This window comes from Tachyglossus aculeatus, chromosome 3 (genome assembly GCF_015852505.1).
Source record: "Tachyglossus aculeatus isolate mTacAcu1 chromosome 3, mTacAcu1.pri, whole genome shotgun sequence".
In the NCBI taxonomy this organism is placed as follows: Eukaryota; Metazoa; Chordata; class Mammalia; order Monotremata; family Tachyglossidae; genus Tachyglossus; species Tachyglossus aculeatus.
Window position 1 is genome coordinate 48970147 of NC_052068.1, and position 16298 is coordinate 48986444.

Below are 16298 nucleotides of genomic sequence, written 5' to 3' on the forward strand. Positions count from 1 at the left end.
ACTGAAAATAGCTACCCTGAAGAGAAAACAGCCCTCATTAGCTGCAAATTGATCTCACTCAGCTCCCATATAAATATTTCCTTCCAAGGAAGGTGCCATTCTGACACTGCTCCCCTTCCCTTCTTCAGACCCAAGTGGGTAGGGGAAGGTGGAGGAGGAGGTGAGTGCGGCGGCTGCAGTTTCCTCACCCACAAGACGCCATCAGAAACTTATGCCAATTTTTTCACCAAACCTCTTCAAGGAAGTTATCGTAGTTGAGCAACAGTACTGTTCGTCTTCAGTCCAGAAGTATTCCCTACCATCTCAACCACGCAGGAAACAGTGCTCTCCCAAAGTCGGGGGACTCTGGGTGCAAGTTGTGGAAAGAAGGCAGAAGTCAGAATAAGATGGGTGCTTGGGGTTTGCAAGTTTTTATCAGCAGTGCCTTGTGTCATCTTTTTGTTAGGAATTCTGGGAGTCTGTTCTGCAACATTTGCTATGTTTTACCCAAAAATTGAATATTTAATTGTTTCTCTCCACTTGGGATGCAGGTGTTCTGGCAGTGGATAGGGGAGGGAAATGCAGTAAATTGGCTGACAGAATTGAGCATTGAAGGCCATGAGCTAGTAGGACTACAAACTTTAAAAAAAAAAAAATGATTTCCCTGGTTACGTAAGGGCCTATTGAGTAGGAAATGCAAAAAGCACTCACAGTCTCTGCTCTGCTAAACTGAGACTACATCTGACAGAAGACTCACAGACCGATGATACCAGTATGGAAAGGGGGATAGAAATCAACACTGCATATCCAAAAGGAAAAATTGTGAACCAAGGTTTCCAACATGAACCGAAGAACAGACCTGAAGTCTTTGCAAGGTGGAGGAATTTGAGAAAGAAAATGGACTGACGGGTTTAAGTTACAGTAGTCACAGCTGGATATCAGTATAATCGAGATCAAAGACAATATCCCAGGCTATCTTCTTCTGTTCCCCAGAGCAGAGAAAACTGCTCAAGGAAAAATCCTAAATGAGAAAACCATGAAATATTGGGGATGGGGGGGAATAGAGATAAAGCAAATCCGTGAAGCTGTGGACACAAAGAAAAGAAAAGCCAAACAGGGCAACTGAAGCTAAAAATGTTGTGAGGAATGGGGTTGGAGCAATGTTTACCATATGATTAAATCCCCGTGTGGAAATTTCAAAACAGGAAATAGGACAATCAAAAGCAAAGATGGAAAAATGTTTTACAGCAGAGGTAGAACGGAAAAAACAGATGTGCAGAGTACTTCAAAGTAACTCTGGGTATATCCAGCCTCACCTCAACATCAGACTTTGATGTAACGTGAACCAGAAAAACTAGACAGTAATACTCGTCCAACTGCTGCAATCAAGCAGCTGAACTCACAGCCAATACACTAAAAGTCCTTGATCCGTCAGCCTCAACAAGCACAGCTTGGAGAAAGGATTCCTTCCGAGCAACGGAAAAATAAAGAATTACTGTCAGGAAGCTAGTGGAAAATAAAATTGAACAAATGTAAATGTGTTCTGCACTAAACATTATTTTCAAGGAAACTAACAAAGGATGGAATTGAATTAATTTAGACCCAGCAATTCTTGTGTAAAATATTTATTCAGTTAAAAATAGCATTAAAAAAGACATAGAATTACCACTTGAAAGGTAGAGTTATTTTCTCTCAAGTTATTGATTTGGCCACCAACAAAGATGTCTAGAAGTTTATAAAGTTAAAGGAACACAGATTAAATATGGAAACTGGGGGAAAATTGGGTGATTTTCACTCTCTCCTGCTCTTTGACAATGTTGGAATTTTACAGTGTAAACCAATGTAGAGCACTAAAGATTTTCCGATGACATGGTATTACTGATGAATATCCTCCTGTAGCAAATGTTTCAAGACGATCCTCAAAATTTGAAAGAGAATCTGACTGCCAGATTAAGTAGGAGGCAAAAGCAAACAATGTAAAAGATACACTGAGCATATTAGAGAGCAATAATATTGAAACCTAAAGTTGATACACCTTGGATATGAGCTGATGGAGAAGAGACATCAAGTTTAGGAAAATCTGGACAAAATTTATCACATAATGTGATATGGAAATTCAAGATGCATAACTCCAGAATAAAAGCGATTTTTCATTTCCTCTCAAAACAGAACAGAGTATCTAAAGGTAGCGCCCCACCAGTGCTAAATAGATCAGACATCTTATGAAACAAAATGCTGGAAATTGAGACAGTTTCCCCACCAATAGAAATATTTCCCCCCAAAATATTCCCCAATGAAATCAATGGGCAGTCATGTATTCTGTGTCTCCACTCTAATCCACACAATTGTAACTTTCCAAGCGCTTAGTACAGTGCTCTGCACACAGTAAGCGCTCAATAAGTGAGATTGAATGAATGAATGAATGAACAGTTCTTTGAAGTAGTGACCACTAGCATCATTGGAAAATACTGAGCATGGCCTAATCGAAAGAGCATGGTCCTGGGGTCGTAGGACCTGGGTTCTAATTCCAGCTCCGCTGCTTTGCTGAGTGACTTTGGGCAAGTCACTTAATTTCTCTGTGCCTCAGTTAAGACTGTGAGATTAAGACTGTGAGTCCTATGTGGGACAGGGACTGTACCCAACCCGATTTCTACCCGAGCACTTAGTAATGTGCCTGGCACATAATAAGTGCATAACAAATATCACTGGGTGCATGGCACTCAACTAGATACTTTGAAACAATGGAAGTAGACCAAGTGATGAGCAACTGACAACCAGCTCTCCAATTTGGAACAGAAAAAGTACTACGAGAAGCAGTTGATGATGCCTAGTGGAAACAGCAAGGGCTAAACTCGACTCCACTACTTTTTCATATATATAAATGGTATTTGTTAAGCCCTTACTATGTGCCAGGCACTGTACTAAGCACTGGGGTACATACTAGCTAATGAGGTTGGACACAGCCTGTGTCCTACATGGGGCTCAGAGTCTTCATCACCATTTTACAGAGGAGGTGACAGACACAGAGAACTGAAGTCACTTACCCAAGGCCACACAGCAGACAAGTGGCAGAGCCAGCATTATAACCCAGGGCCATCTGACTCCAAAGCCTGAGCTTTACCCACTAGGCCATGCTGCTTGGCACTGGGCCAGGATGCTTCTTGCTGGGACATGCTGCTTCTCATTGTCTGATGTGTGACATTGGGCAAGTCACTTTACTTCCCTTATTATCTTATATCTACCCCAGCACTTAGTACAGTATCTGGCATGTAGTAAGTGCTTAACAAATACTGTTTAAAAAATTAAAAGAAGTGTACAGTTAAACTATGCCACTCACTAATTGAAAAAACAACTTAAATATACTTCTTTTTCATTCTTTGAGTTTCATCATTGGTTTCACTCAACTGCTCCTTTATTTACTCCCGGTTTAAAAGTCTTTGGCCATTATATTGTAAGATTGCTCTGTATTTCCAAACGAATGAAAGGATCATCCTAAATATGTATAGAAGTATTTATAATGCAATTATGTACACTAAGAACTAGCCCTGACTGATACAGTCTGATAATAAACCAAATAAAGTCCTCCAATTAATGGATTTACAAAATAATATTCCATACAATGATGCATTTCTTTAAATTGACTCCAGAACCCCAATTATCTTGAAAATAAAATGTTCTTCAATGAGGAGATGTCAAAAATAACACTAATCACATTATCCCTCCAAGCATTTTTTGGTACCATGGAATGTTAGGCTGGATGGCCCACTGGTCTCACCCTATAAAACCATGGCTTGCTTGCATTCTTACATTGTTAACGATAAATCTCTGAACCAAATTTGCCCATCACCTTTCAGCTTACATTTAGCCATTTATTACAAGTTGTGGACAACTTGGCCCTCATCTACCTTTATCATTTGTTCTCCAAAGTCCACTGTTACAGATTCTGAGATATTGGTGTTTCAAACTGAGCAGACACCTAAATGCCTCTGCAGCTTTCTTATGAAAATTTCTCCTGGAAGATGCCTTAGTGTTCGGCCATTTTATATTCGAGAGTTTATTTACATCACTCTGTTATTGCAATTGCCTGTTAAAAGAGATGAGGGAGAATCAGAACTTCATTTGACATTCATTCATTTTAAAAGAAATGCATACACCCTTTGCTTCCACTTTCTCCCTTCCAACACCCTTGCAGTAGCATAATTATTTCTGCCTCCTTCGCTACACTGAAACTTTACTCTCCAAGGTTACCAATTACTTCCTCCTTGACAAATTTAACAGTTTTTATTTTACCTAATCCTCCTTGATCTATCAGTGTGGCCTAGTGGAAACAGCATGGGCTTGGGAGTCAGGGGGCTTATTAATGATGGTATTTGTTATGCAATTACTATGTGCCAAGCACAGTTCTAAGCACTGGGGTAGATACAAGGTAATCAGGTTGTCCCACATAGGGCTCACAGTCTTAATCACCATTTTACAGATGAGATAACTGAGGCATAGAGAAGTTACGTGACTTGCCCAAAGTCATACAGCTGACAAGTGGTAGAGCTGGGATTAGAACCCACGACCTCTGACTCCCAAGCCCATGCTCTTTCCACTAAGCCACACTGTTTCACTTGGGTTCTAATACCAGCTCGGCCACTTGTATGCTGTGTGAACTTGGGCAAGTCACGTAACTTCTCTGTGCCTCAGTTACCTCATCTGTAAAATGGGGATGAAGACTGTGAGGCCCATGTGGGACATGGACTGTGTCCAACCTGTTTACCTTGCATCAACCCCAGCATTTATAACAGTGCCGGCACATAGTAAGTGCTTAACAAATACCATAAAAAACTCCTCTGTGCTCAGTTACCTCATCTGAGCCCTATGTAGGACAGGGACTGTGTCCAACACAGTTATCTTCTATCCACTCTGTGCTTAGTATGGTGTCGGGCTCGTAGTTTAACAAATACCATTAAGAAAAAGTCACCTCCGTTGCAGTGAACTCATGGATGACAACTTTTCACTGTGAGTCCAGGCCAAAGAGCAGTTGGGGATTTAGAGGGACAGGGCCTTGAAGGGGACAGGCTGGGGACCTCCCAAGCACTTAGTACAGTGCTCTGCACACAGTAAGCGCTTAATAAATATGACTGACTGACTGACTTTTCTACACTGACTAGAAACTGTAATACACTTGGAATGAAAGACACTGGGAGCCAAGTAACAAAAATCTACTTCTCAGACAGGATTTTTCCCAGTGAACACAATATATGCTTAATAAAGATGATATTTTAAATACTAATATTACTACTACTAATAATAATGGTACTTACTAAGTGCCAAACACAGTTCTAAACAGTGGGGTAGATACAAGTTAATCAGGTTGGACACAGTCCCTGTCCCACGTGGGGCTCACATTCATCCCCATTTTACAGTAATAATGATTAATAATAATTATGTATGTGTTAAGCACTTACTATGTGCCAGGTACTGTACTAAGCACTGGGGATACAAGTAAATTGGGTTGGACACAGTCCCTATCCCACATAGGGCTCACAGTCTTATTCCCCATTTTACATATGAGGTAACTGAGGCAAAGAGAAGTGAAGTGACTTGCCTAAGGTCACACCGCAGACAAGTGGCAGAGCCAGGATTAGAACCCATAATCTTCTGACTTCCAGCCCTGTGCTCTATCCACTACACAATTCCCATCTACTCCTTCCCATCTACTCCTGACTTCCTAGAAGTTCTTCCTTGGTTTTCTTCCTGCTCTCTAGCCACCCTATCTTAGTCTCTTTTTTGTGTTCTTAATCTGTCCCTCCTCCCCTAACTGTGGATGATGTGTCTCTCAAGGATGGGCTATGGAACCCTTTTCTTCACACATCACGCTCACATCTGCTCCAAGAATTCAGCTATCACCTCTCCCCAGATGGTTCTCTCCAAATGAATCTCTAACCCCATGTGCAATTGTGCCCTTTGAATGCAGGACAGATCCAAATGGATTGCCCACCGGCAACTTAAACTCAGTACAGCTAAAACTAAACTTCTCATTTTCCTGCCCAAATACTTTCCCACAACAGTTGACAAAATCGCTATTCAATTTGTTTCTGAAGCCCTCAGTCTTGACATTATATTCAATCCACCACTCTTCTTAATCTCTCCCATTTGGCCTGTTGCTAAATCAGTTTTCCCCCCCATTTAATGGCTCTGCCCCTTCCTCTCCATACAAAAAGCCACTATACTGATCCAGGCACTTGTCATGTTCCGACTTGACTGCAGTATAAACCTCCTCACTGGTCTCCCTGTCTCCAACCTCTTCCTTGTCTAGGTTATACTTTATTCTGCTGTGCAGATTATCTTTTTAAAAAGCCACTCTGCTCCCATTATGCAATGGTTATTCATTCCCCTCCCTATCATATAGGAACTCCTGACTACTGGCTAAGAGAATCCATCAGCTCTCTCCTCTTACTTATCAAGTCTTTTTTCCCCACTATACTCCAGCTCATACTTTTCATTCTCTCAAGCTAACCTATTTACTGGGCTCACTGATGTCATTCTTGTCTCTCTCAACTCTGACACCTGGCTCATATCCTATCACTTTAGAACGTGGCCATCTTGAGACACTTTAAATTAATTAAAATTTCATTCTAGCATGCCTTTACATGAATACCACTACTGAATTACTTTTAATGATAAATTTGCCATGTTTGCTCATTAAGGGCAAGGAACACGTCTGCTAATTCTGTTGCACTGTACTCTCCCAAGTGCTTAGTACAGTGCTCTGCACATGATAAGCCCTCAATAAATATGATTGATTAATATGTGCACATTCACAGAAAAGGATCTTGGGAACATAAAATTAAGGGAAAAGACAGTTTTTGCCCTCAAGGAATTGACAATTATATGTAGGAAACTGCCAATATAAAACAGAGTAAAGGTAATGCAAAAGAGGAAGGGCACCAATTCTAATAATTAATAATAACAAATTAAAAATATACACAAGTGCTAAGGTGGCTGATGGAGTGATATGACCATGGAGGTGAGGATTTATCTCTTGGAGGAGATGGCTTTTAGTAGGGCTCTAAAGATGGGGAGGTATATAGTTTGATGGATTTAGGTAGGAAGAAGAAAGGCAGGAGCAATGAGAGAGAGGAGTGAGGAGCTTGATTCAATTAGAAGTTTAGCTTGGGCAGGTGAAGAATGTGAGATACTGGTCACAACATTTTTCTTGATATGAATGATTTGGTAAGACATTTTAGAGTTGCACTCTGCCAAGCACTTATTCCAGCGCTCTTCACCCAACAGATGCTCAAAAAATGCTATTCCTTGACTGATTAGTTCTCATGGCCATCACTTGAAGTCCTGTTAAGGTTAAAGGACTTTCTCCTAAGATTCTTGAATTAAAGATGTAGTTCAGTAACTAGCTGCTATGTGCTCTTTAATGAAAATTACAATCATTTGTGAGATTAACACATTTTCAGGTAGTCACAACAGGAATGTCACTACAATACTGCAGTTCAAAAAAGTTTGAAATAATAAAGATGAGGCTGCCCTATTAGCAATCAATCTAAATATATTCTTTCTCAGAAATGCATTTGGCAAACATCTACATAAGGAATTTCTCCAGATATTTTCGAACATGAAGGAGTAGCAAAACATTTTCTTTTCCACATATTCAAAATTAGATTTGGTTATATTTTGAAAAAGGATCAATTTAAGAGGTTAACAAATCCTAAGATATACAAGACATTTTGTGAAATATACTGTTTATGATTATTTCAGGAAAATACTGAATGACTTTATACAACATTGGCTCAAGTCTTAGTCATTTCATTTAAACATTTAAAATAAGATAAATGCTAAATGATTTATCTTTTTAAAAAAATGGCATTTGTCAAGCGCTTACATGCCAGGTACTGTTTTAAGCGCTGGGGTAGATACAAGGTAATCAGGTTGAACACAGTCCCTCCCTATATGGGACTCACAGTCTTAAATTCCATTTTACAGATGAGGTAACTGCGGCACAAAGAAATTCAGTGACTTGCCCAAGGTCACATAACAGGCAAGTGGCGGAGCCAAGATTAGAGCCCAGGTCTAATCTTAGAACAGTGCTTAGAACAGTGCTTGACACATAGTAAGCTCTTAACAAATACCATACTGAGGCCCTCTGATTCTCAGGCCATGCTCTTTCTACTAGGCCATGCTGCTCCTTGTCTCCTAAAACTTCTTACCCATAGTATCTAAGAATGAAATATTACCTTATCTTTCAAGTACTCAGTTGTCAGAGGTCTTCAAAGTTCTCTATAATTGGTTTATTTAGAGTTTCTGGTAGAAGCAGAACCAAAACTCCAGCTGATAATCCACTAATTCCAAACACCAGAAATGGTACCATTGGGTTAAAGGATTTCTGTGAAAAAATTAAGGATTGAAACATTTTTTCAAACTTTTGAACAATGCGCATAAAACACTATACTTTAAGATACACTACAGTAAAAGCATAACTTTCTAATGTTCACTAATAAAAAGAAATGGCATACTACCTCATCCTGTCCTTAACCTATCTCAGTTGCTCCACTGGTGGCTACATAGGGCATCAATCATCAGAAATATTAACTTACTGTCTAAGAAGATGGAAGTCATGCTGAATTTCCTTATGAAAAACTCCAAGTGACTTACTGAATACCCAATTAATTCCTTAGTAATAAACTATGAATTAGGCATATGTTGGAGCAAGTTACTTTCATTGTCAATATTTTATTTTGCAATTCATTTTTGTGAAATTAAAAACAAATCACCATAGATGGTATAAAAGGAGCCAAAATCCCACCAAATCTGCAAGCCATTGAACAGACACCTAGGCCAGCATTCCTGTATGGAAAAGAAAAAGGTCTGGAATTATAAAAGAAATTACAATGCAGAAATGCAGAACAGTCCTGGAATGCAGAGATAGATAATATGAGAGACACTGTTGATATATTAATCTCTAAACTGCAGTGCATAACAAGCACCAGATAAATGGATCAGATTAGCACTTTTCCAGATGCTAAACCTTTCTCCCTTCACTAGTCTTTATCTTAGCATACGAGGTGAAAATTTTAAATATAGTAGGTTTTTTTTCATATATACCAAAGATATTCTGTTGTACTCCTAAATTTCAGTTCAGTGCTTCACATTCAGCTGAGGTTCAATAAACACCACTGATTGACTAAAAAGAGAACTCTCCTTAGTCTTCTCACCTCCTCAACACTCTATTTCTGCTTCTTCGCCTTTATCTTGCTCTCTAGCTGTCTCCTAAGAGATCTCCCACCTGTTCCTTAAATCCACCTCCCTCACCTCCTTAAGTCAGTTGCTCCTATTCTCCTTCCCTCACTAATGGCCATCTTAAATCTCTCACTCTGGGTGATAATCAGATATTCATAATACATACTAATAATTTGTTTATATTAGTGTCTGTCTCCCTGTCTAGACTGTAAACTCCTTGTAGGCAAGTAACATGTCTGCCAACTCTATTACATTGTACTCTCCCAAGCACTTAGTACAGTGCTCTGCACACAGTAATCACTCAATAAATACCGATGACTGACTGATAAAATCCCTTCCAATTGTCACCATTTCCAATAAGCCTAAAAGCTGATCATAAGATAAACAGGTTGGACACAGTTCCTGTCCGACATGGGGCTCACAGTCTTAATCCCCACTTTACAGATGAGGTAATTGAGGCACAAAGAAGAGAAGAGCCCAAGGTCACTCGGACAAAAGGCGGAGCCAGGATTAGAATCCAGGTCCTTCTGACTCCAAGGCTCATGCTTAATCCACTAAACCACATTGCTTCTCATTTGTTAAGTGCTTACCATGTGCCAGGCACTGTTGCACTAAGCACTGTGGTAGATACAAGCTAATCAGGTTGGACACAGTCCATGTCCCACATGGGGCTCACAGTTTTAATCCCCATTTCGATTATGAGGAAAATCAGGCACAGAGATTTCGATTCCCTCTCTCTATTCCCGGGACCCACTATTCCACCTGACTTTCTGCTCAGCTTTTAGGCTCATTGGAAATGGTGACAATTGGAAGGGATTCAATCAGTCAATTCAATCCAGTAAATCATTGGTATTTACTGAGTGATTACTGTGTGCAGGGCACTGAACTAACTGCTTGGGAGAGTACAATGTAACAGAGTTGGCAGACATGTGACTTGCCAAAAGGGAGTTTACAGTCTAGACAGGGAGACAGACATTAATAAAAAACAAATTAAGAATATGTACACAAGTACTGTGGAGCTCAGGGTGGGGTGAATATCAGTTGCTTGAAGGGTAGAGATCCAAGTGCAAGGATGACACAGAAAGGAGAGGGAATAGGGGAAATGGGGCTTGGTTGGGGAAGGCTTCCTGGAAGAGATGTGACTTTAATAAATACTGTTATAATAAATAACAATATAGACATAGATATATACACATCAAAATAAGTAAACAGGCATTAATATAAGTAGAATTATAGATATGTACATATATACACAAGTGCTGTGGGGTGGGGGGTAGAGCAAAGGGAGTGAGTCGGGGTGACGTGGTGGGGAGGGGGAGCTAAGGAAAAGCGGGGCTTAGTCTGGAAAGGCCTCTTGGAGGAGGTGAGCCTTCAGCAGGGCTCTGAAGGGGAGAAATGTGATTGTGTGCCTCAGTTCTCCCGTTCTTCCTCTTACTTAGACTGTCAGCCCCATGTAGGACAGGGACTGTGACCAACCTAATTAATTTGTATCTACCCCAGCGCTTAGAACAGTGTTTGACACATAGTAAGCTGTAAAGAAAGAAAGAAGAACTTGGCTATATTGTACTCTCCCAAGTGCTCGGTACAGTGCTCTGCACACAGTAAGCACTCAGGAAGTACATGGTCTTCTCCAGATGTGAGTCAGTTTTGCGCTTTTGCTTTTATACTGTGGTCACTTGGGCCATAGAAGCACCCTGCATATAAAGGACCCAGGCATGCCCTGGGCACTGTGATGCACCGCTGCCTGACTACTTATTAATGTCTGTCTCCCCCGCTAGACTGAAAGCTCGTTGTGAGCAGGGAATGTGTCTGTTATATTGTATCCTCCCAGGCCTTCCCAGACTAAACCCCACTTTTCCTCATCTCCCACTCCCATCAGTGTCACCCTGACTTGCTCCCTTTACTGCTCCCCACTCCAAGCCCCCAGGCACTTATGTACACATCTATCATTTTATTTATTTATCTTGGATGTCTGCCTCCCCGGCTCAAGACTGTAAAACTCATCGTGGGCAGGGTCATTAAAGTTTCCATTGCGCTGATGGTTTTCAGGTGTACATCAGATGCTAAGTTTCATATCCATAATTCATTTTAATGTCTCTCCCCCTCTGGACTCCAAGCTCCTTGTGGGCAGGGAACATGTCTACGAGACGAGAAGCTGCATGGCGTAGTGGATAGAGCACAGGCCTGGGAGTCAGAGTCACAGGTTCTAATCCCGGCTCCACCACTTGTCTGCTATGTGACCTTGGGCAAGTCACTTCACTTCTCTGGGCCTCAGTTCCTTCATCTGTAAAATGGGGAATGAGACTGTGAGCCCCACATTGGACAGGGTCTGTGTCCAACCCGATTTACTTCATTCTTTCAGCGCTTAGAACAGTGCTTGGCATATAGTAAGCGCTTAACAAATACCATCATTATTATTAGTATTATGTCTACCTACTCGTATCATACTCTCCCAAGCGCTCTGCTCTGCATACAGCAAGTGCTCAATATACGCGATGGATTGACTGATTCAAAGGAGAATGTGTGAAATTAGCAAGGGGAAGATGGGTGAAGGTATCTGAAAGATTTTGTTTGAGTAATCACACCCTCATTCACACATTGGTCCTGGGATTTATTGGTGGCGCACAAATCCTGCTACTCCTCCTTAGCAGATGACGGTCCCAAGGTCACGTATCAGATTTTTAAAGTAGGCATGGGGCTAACACTGAAGAAGGGAGGAAAACAGTGAGTGTTGAATTTCTGAGCTCACAGAATGCCAAAATTCAGGCAAAATTCCTCCTCTACACTGTAAGCTCATTATGGGCTGGGAACGTGTCTTCTAATTCTGTTGTACTCTCCAAGAGCTTAGTACAGTGCTCTGAACACAGTAAATGCTCAATAAATACAATTGAATGAATAATGAGGGTTTGAAGGTGGGAGGAGTGACAGTCTGTCAGATATGGAGGGAGAGGAAGTTCCAGACAGAGGCAAGATGTGTCTACAAGTTTTGTCACCTGTCTACATGTTTTGTTTTGTTGTCTGTCTCCCCCTTCTATTCATTCATCATTCATTCAGTCGTATTTATTGAGCGCTTACTGTGTGCAGAGCACTGTACTAAGCGCTTGGGAAGTACAAGTTGGAAACATATAGAGACAGTCCCTACCCAACAATGGGCTCACAGTCTAGAAGGGGGAGACAGAGAACAAAACAAAACATATTAACAAAATAAAATGAATAGAATAATATGTACAAATAAAATACAGTAATAAATACGTACAAACATACATACATATACACAGGTGCTGTGGGGAGGGAAAGTAAGTAAGGGGGGGATGTGGAGGGCGAGGAGGGGAAGAGGAAGGAGGGGGCTCAGACTGGGAAGGCCTCCTGGAGGAGGTGAGCTCTCAGTAGGGCTTTGAAGGGAGGAAGAGAGCTAGCTTGGCAGATGTGCGGAGGGAGGGCATTCCAGGCCAGGGGGATGATGTGGGCCGGGGGTCGACAGCGGGACAGGCGAGAACGAGGCACGGTGAGGAAATTAGCGGCAGAGGAGCAGAGGGTGCAGGCTGGGCTGTAGAAGGAGAGAAGGGAGGTGAGGCAGGAGGGGGCGAGGTGATGGAGAGCCTTGAAGCCGAGGGTGAGGAGTTTCTGCCTGATGCGCAGGTTGATTGGTAGCCACTGGAGATTTTTGAGGAGGGGAGTAACATGCCCAGAGCGTTTCTGCACAAAGATGATCTGGGCAGTGGCATGAAGTATGGACTGAAGTGGGGAGAGACAGGAGGATGGGAGATCAGAGAGGAGGCTGATGTAGTAATCCAGTCAGGATAGGATGAGAGACTGAACCAGCAGGGTAGTGGTTTGGATGGAAAGGAAAGGAAAGATCTTGGCGATGTTGCGGAGGTGAGACTGGCAGGTTTTGGTGACGGATTGGATGTGAGGGGTGAACGAGAGAGCAGAGTCGAGGATGACACCAAGGTTGCGGGCTTGTCAATCAATCAATCAATCAATCGTATTTATTGAGCGCTTACTATGTGCAGAGCACTGTACTAAGCGCTTGGGAAGTACAAATTGGCAACACATAGAGACAGTCCCTACCCAACAGTGGGCTCACAGTCTAAAAGGGGGAGACAGAGAACAGAACCAAACATACCAACAAAATAAAATAAATAGGATAGAAATGTACAAGATAAATAAATAAATAGAGTAATAAATATGTACAACCATATATACATATATACAGGTGCTGTGGGGAAGGGAAGGAGGTAAGATGGGGGGATGGAGAGGGGGACGAGGGGGAGAGGAAGGAAGGGGCTCAGTCTGGGAAGGCCTCCTGGAGGAGGTGAGCTCTCAGCAGGGCCTTGAAGGGAGGAAGAGAGCTAGCTTGGCGGAGGGGCAGAGGGAGGGCATTCCAGGCCCGGGGGATGACGTGGGCCGGGGGTCGACGGCGGGACAGGCGAGAACGAGGTACAGTGAGGAGATTAGTGGTGGAGGAGCGGAGGGTGCGGGCTGGGCAGTAGAAGGAGAGAAGGGAGGTGAGGTAGGAGGGGGCGAGGTGATGGAGAGCCTTGAAGCCCAGGGTGAGGAGTTTTTGCCTGATGCGCAGATTGATTGGTAGCCACTGGAGATTTTTGAGGAGGGGAGTAATATGCCCAGAGCGTTTCTGGACAGAGATAATCCGGGCAGCAGCATGAAGTATGGATTGAAGTGGAGAGAGACACGAGGATGGGAGATCAGAGAGAAGGCTGGTGCAGTAGTCCAGACGGGATAGGATGAGAGCTTGAATGAGCAGGGTAGCAGTTTGGACGGAGAGGAAAGGGCGGATCTTGGCAATGTTGCGGAGCTGAGACCGGCAGGTTTTGGTGACGGCTTGGATGTGAGGGGTGAATGAGAGAGCGGAGTCGAGGATGACACCAAGGTTGCGGGCTTGTGAGACGGGAAGGATGGTAGTGCCGTCAACAGAGATGGGAAAGTCAGGGAGAGGACAAGGTTTGGGAGGGAAGACAAGGAGCTCAGTCTTCGACATGTTGAGCTTTAGGTGGCGGGCGGACATCCAGATGGAGATGTCCTGAAGGCAGGAGGAGATGCGAGCCTGGAGGGAGGGGGAGAGAGCAGGGGCAGAGATGGAGATCTGGGTGTCATCAGCGTAGAGATGATAGTTGAAGCCGTGGGAGCGAATGAGGTCACCAAGGGAGTGAGTGTAGATTGAGAACAGAAGGGGACCAAGCACTGAACCTTGGGGAACCCCCACAGTAAGAGGATGGGAGGGGGAGGAGGAGCCTGCAAAAGAGACTGAGAAAGAACGACCGGAGAGATAAAAGGAGAACCAGGAGAGGACGGAGTCTGTGAAGCCAAGGTCAGATAGCGTGTTGAGGAGAAGGGGGTGGTCCACAGTGTCAAAGGCAGCTGAGAGGTCGAGGAGGATTAGGACAGAATATGAGCCGTTGGATTTGGCAAGCAGGAGGTCATTGGTGACCTTTGAGAGGGCAGTTTCTGTGGAATGAAAGGGACGGAAGCCAGACTGGAGGGGGTCGAGGAGAGAGTTGTTGTTGAGGAATTCTAGGCAGCGCGTGTAGACAACTCGTTCAAGGAGTTTGGAAAGGAATGGTAGGAGGGATATGGGACGATAACTAGAAGGTGAGGTGGGGTCAAGAGAGGGTTTTTTTAGGATGGGAGAGACATGGGCATGTTTGAAGGCAGAGGGGAAGGAACCAGTGGAGAGTGAGCGGTTGAAGATGGAAGTTAAGGAGGGGAGAAGGGATGGAGCGAGAGATTTCATAAGATGAGAGGGAATGGGGTCAGAAGCACAGGTGGCCAGAGTAGCACTTGAGAGGAGGGAGGAGAGTTCCTCTGAGGATACCGCTGGGAAGGATGGGAGAGTAGTAGAGAGTGTTGAGAGCCGGGGGGATGGAGAAAGGGGGGAAGAGACTTTGGGGAGGTCGGACCTGATGGATTTAATTTTGTTAATGAAGTAGGAGGCCAGATCGTTGGGGGTGAGGGAAGGAGGAGGGGGAGGAACCGGGGGCCTGAGAAGGGAGTTGAATGTACGGAAGAGCTGGCGGGGGTGATGGGCATGGGTGTCAATAAGGGAGGAGAAATAGTTTTGTCTGGCAAAAGAGAGGGCTGAGTTAAGGCAGGAAAGGATAAACTTGTGATAGGATAAGCTTGTGAGACAGGAAGGATGGTAGTGCCATCAACAGTGATGGGAAAGTCAGGGAGAGGGCAGGGTTTGGGAGGGAAGATAAGGAGTTCAGTCTTGGACATATTGAGTTTTAGATGGCGGGCAGAAATTCAGATGGAGATGCCTTGAAGGCAGGAGGAGACCTGAGCCTGAAGGAAGGGAGAGAGAGCAGGGGCAGAGACGCAGATTTGAGTGTCATCAGTGTAGAGATGATAGTTGAAGCCGTGGGAGTGAATGAGTTCACCAAGGGAGTGAGTGTAGATAGAGAACAGAAGGGGACCAAGAACTGACCCTTGAGGAACCCCTACAGTAAGGGGATGGGAGGGGGAGTATACTGCGTGGCTTGGTGGCAAGAGCCCAGGCTTGGAAGTCAGAGGAAGTGGGCTCTAATCCCAGCTCCGCCACTTGTCAACTGTGTGACTTTGGGTAAATCACTTCACTTCTCTGGGCCTCAGTTAGCTCATCTGTAAAATGGGGATTAAGACTGTGAGCCCCACGTGGGAGAATCTGATAACCTTGTATCTCACCCCGTGCTTAGCACAGTGGTTGGAACATAGTGAGCGCTTAACAAATATCATTATCATTATTATTATTGTTATTACTGAAATAAAGAAATCAATAGATAATCCCATAATTTACAGAACTAAAAATGTACAGAAGTCATTGTCAGCAGATTAAGAGCAACAGCATTACTGATTTCCTAATGTATGCACAAGACTGTACTTGGAATTTTTTTAAATGTGCAAAACAAGGTATAATCTACTGTGTAAAACAATTGGCATAAAATGGTAAGCATACAATAGTTAAATAACTCCAGGAGGCCTTCCCAGACTAAGGTTCCCTTTTCATCAACTCCCCCTACATCACCCCAACTAATTCCCTTTGCTCTACCCCCCTGCCCCACAGCACTTGTGTATATGCGTACATA

At 43.3% G+C, this 16298-nt stretch overlaps 1 protein-coding gene across 1 annotated transcript in view; it reads right to left on the reverse strand.

Annotated features, from left to right (window-relative positions):
* Positions 1 to 3275: 3275 nt before the first annotated feature.
* The window catches only part of LOC119925208 (solute carrier family 22 member 15-like), a 77732-nt gene continuing 64709 nt past the window's right edge, over positions 3276 to 16298 (reverse strand). The window contains exons 10-12 of the mRNA XM_038743301.1: positions 8751 to 8823; positions 8214 to 8362; positions 3276 to 4063 (exon numbers count right to left, since the gene is read on the reverse strand). Of these exons, the coding sequence (XP_038599229.1) occupies positions 8237 to 8362; positions 8751 to 8823 (199 nt within the window). The 3' untranslated portion in view covers positions 3276 to 4063; positions 8214 to 8236. The remainder of the gene's footprint in view (positions 4064 to 8213; positions 8363 to 8750; positions 8824 to 16298) is intronic.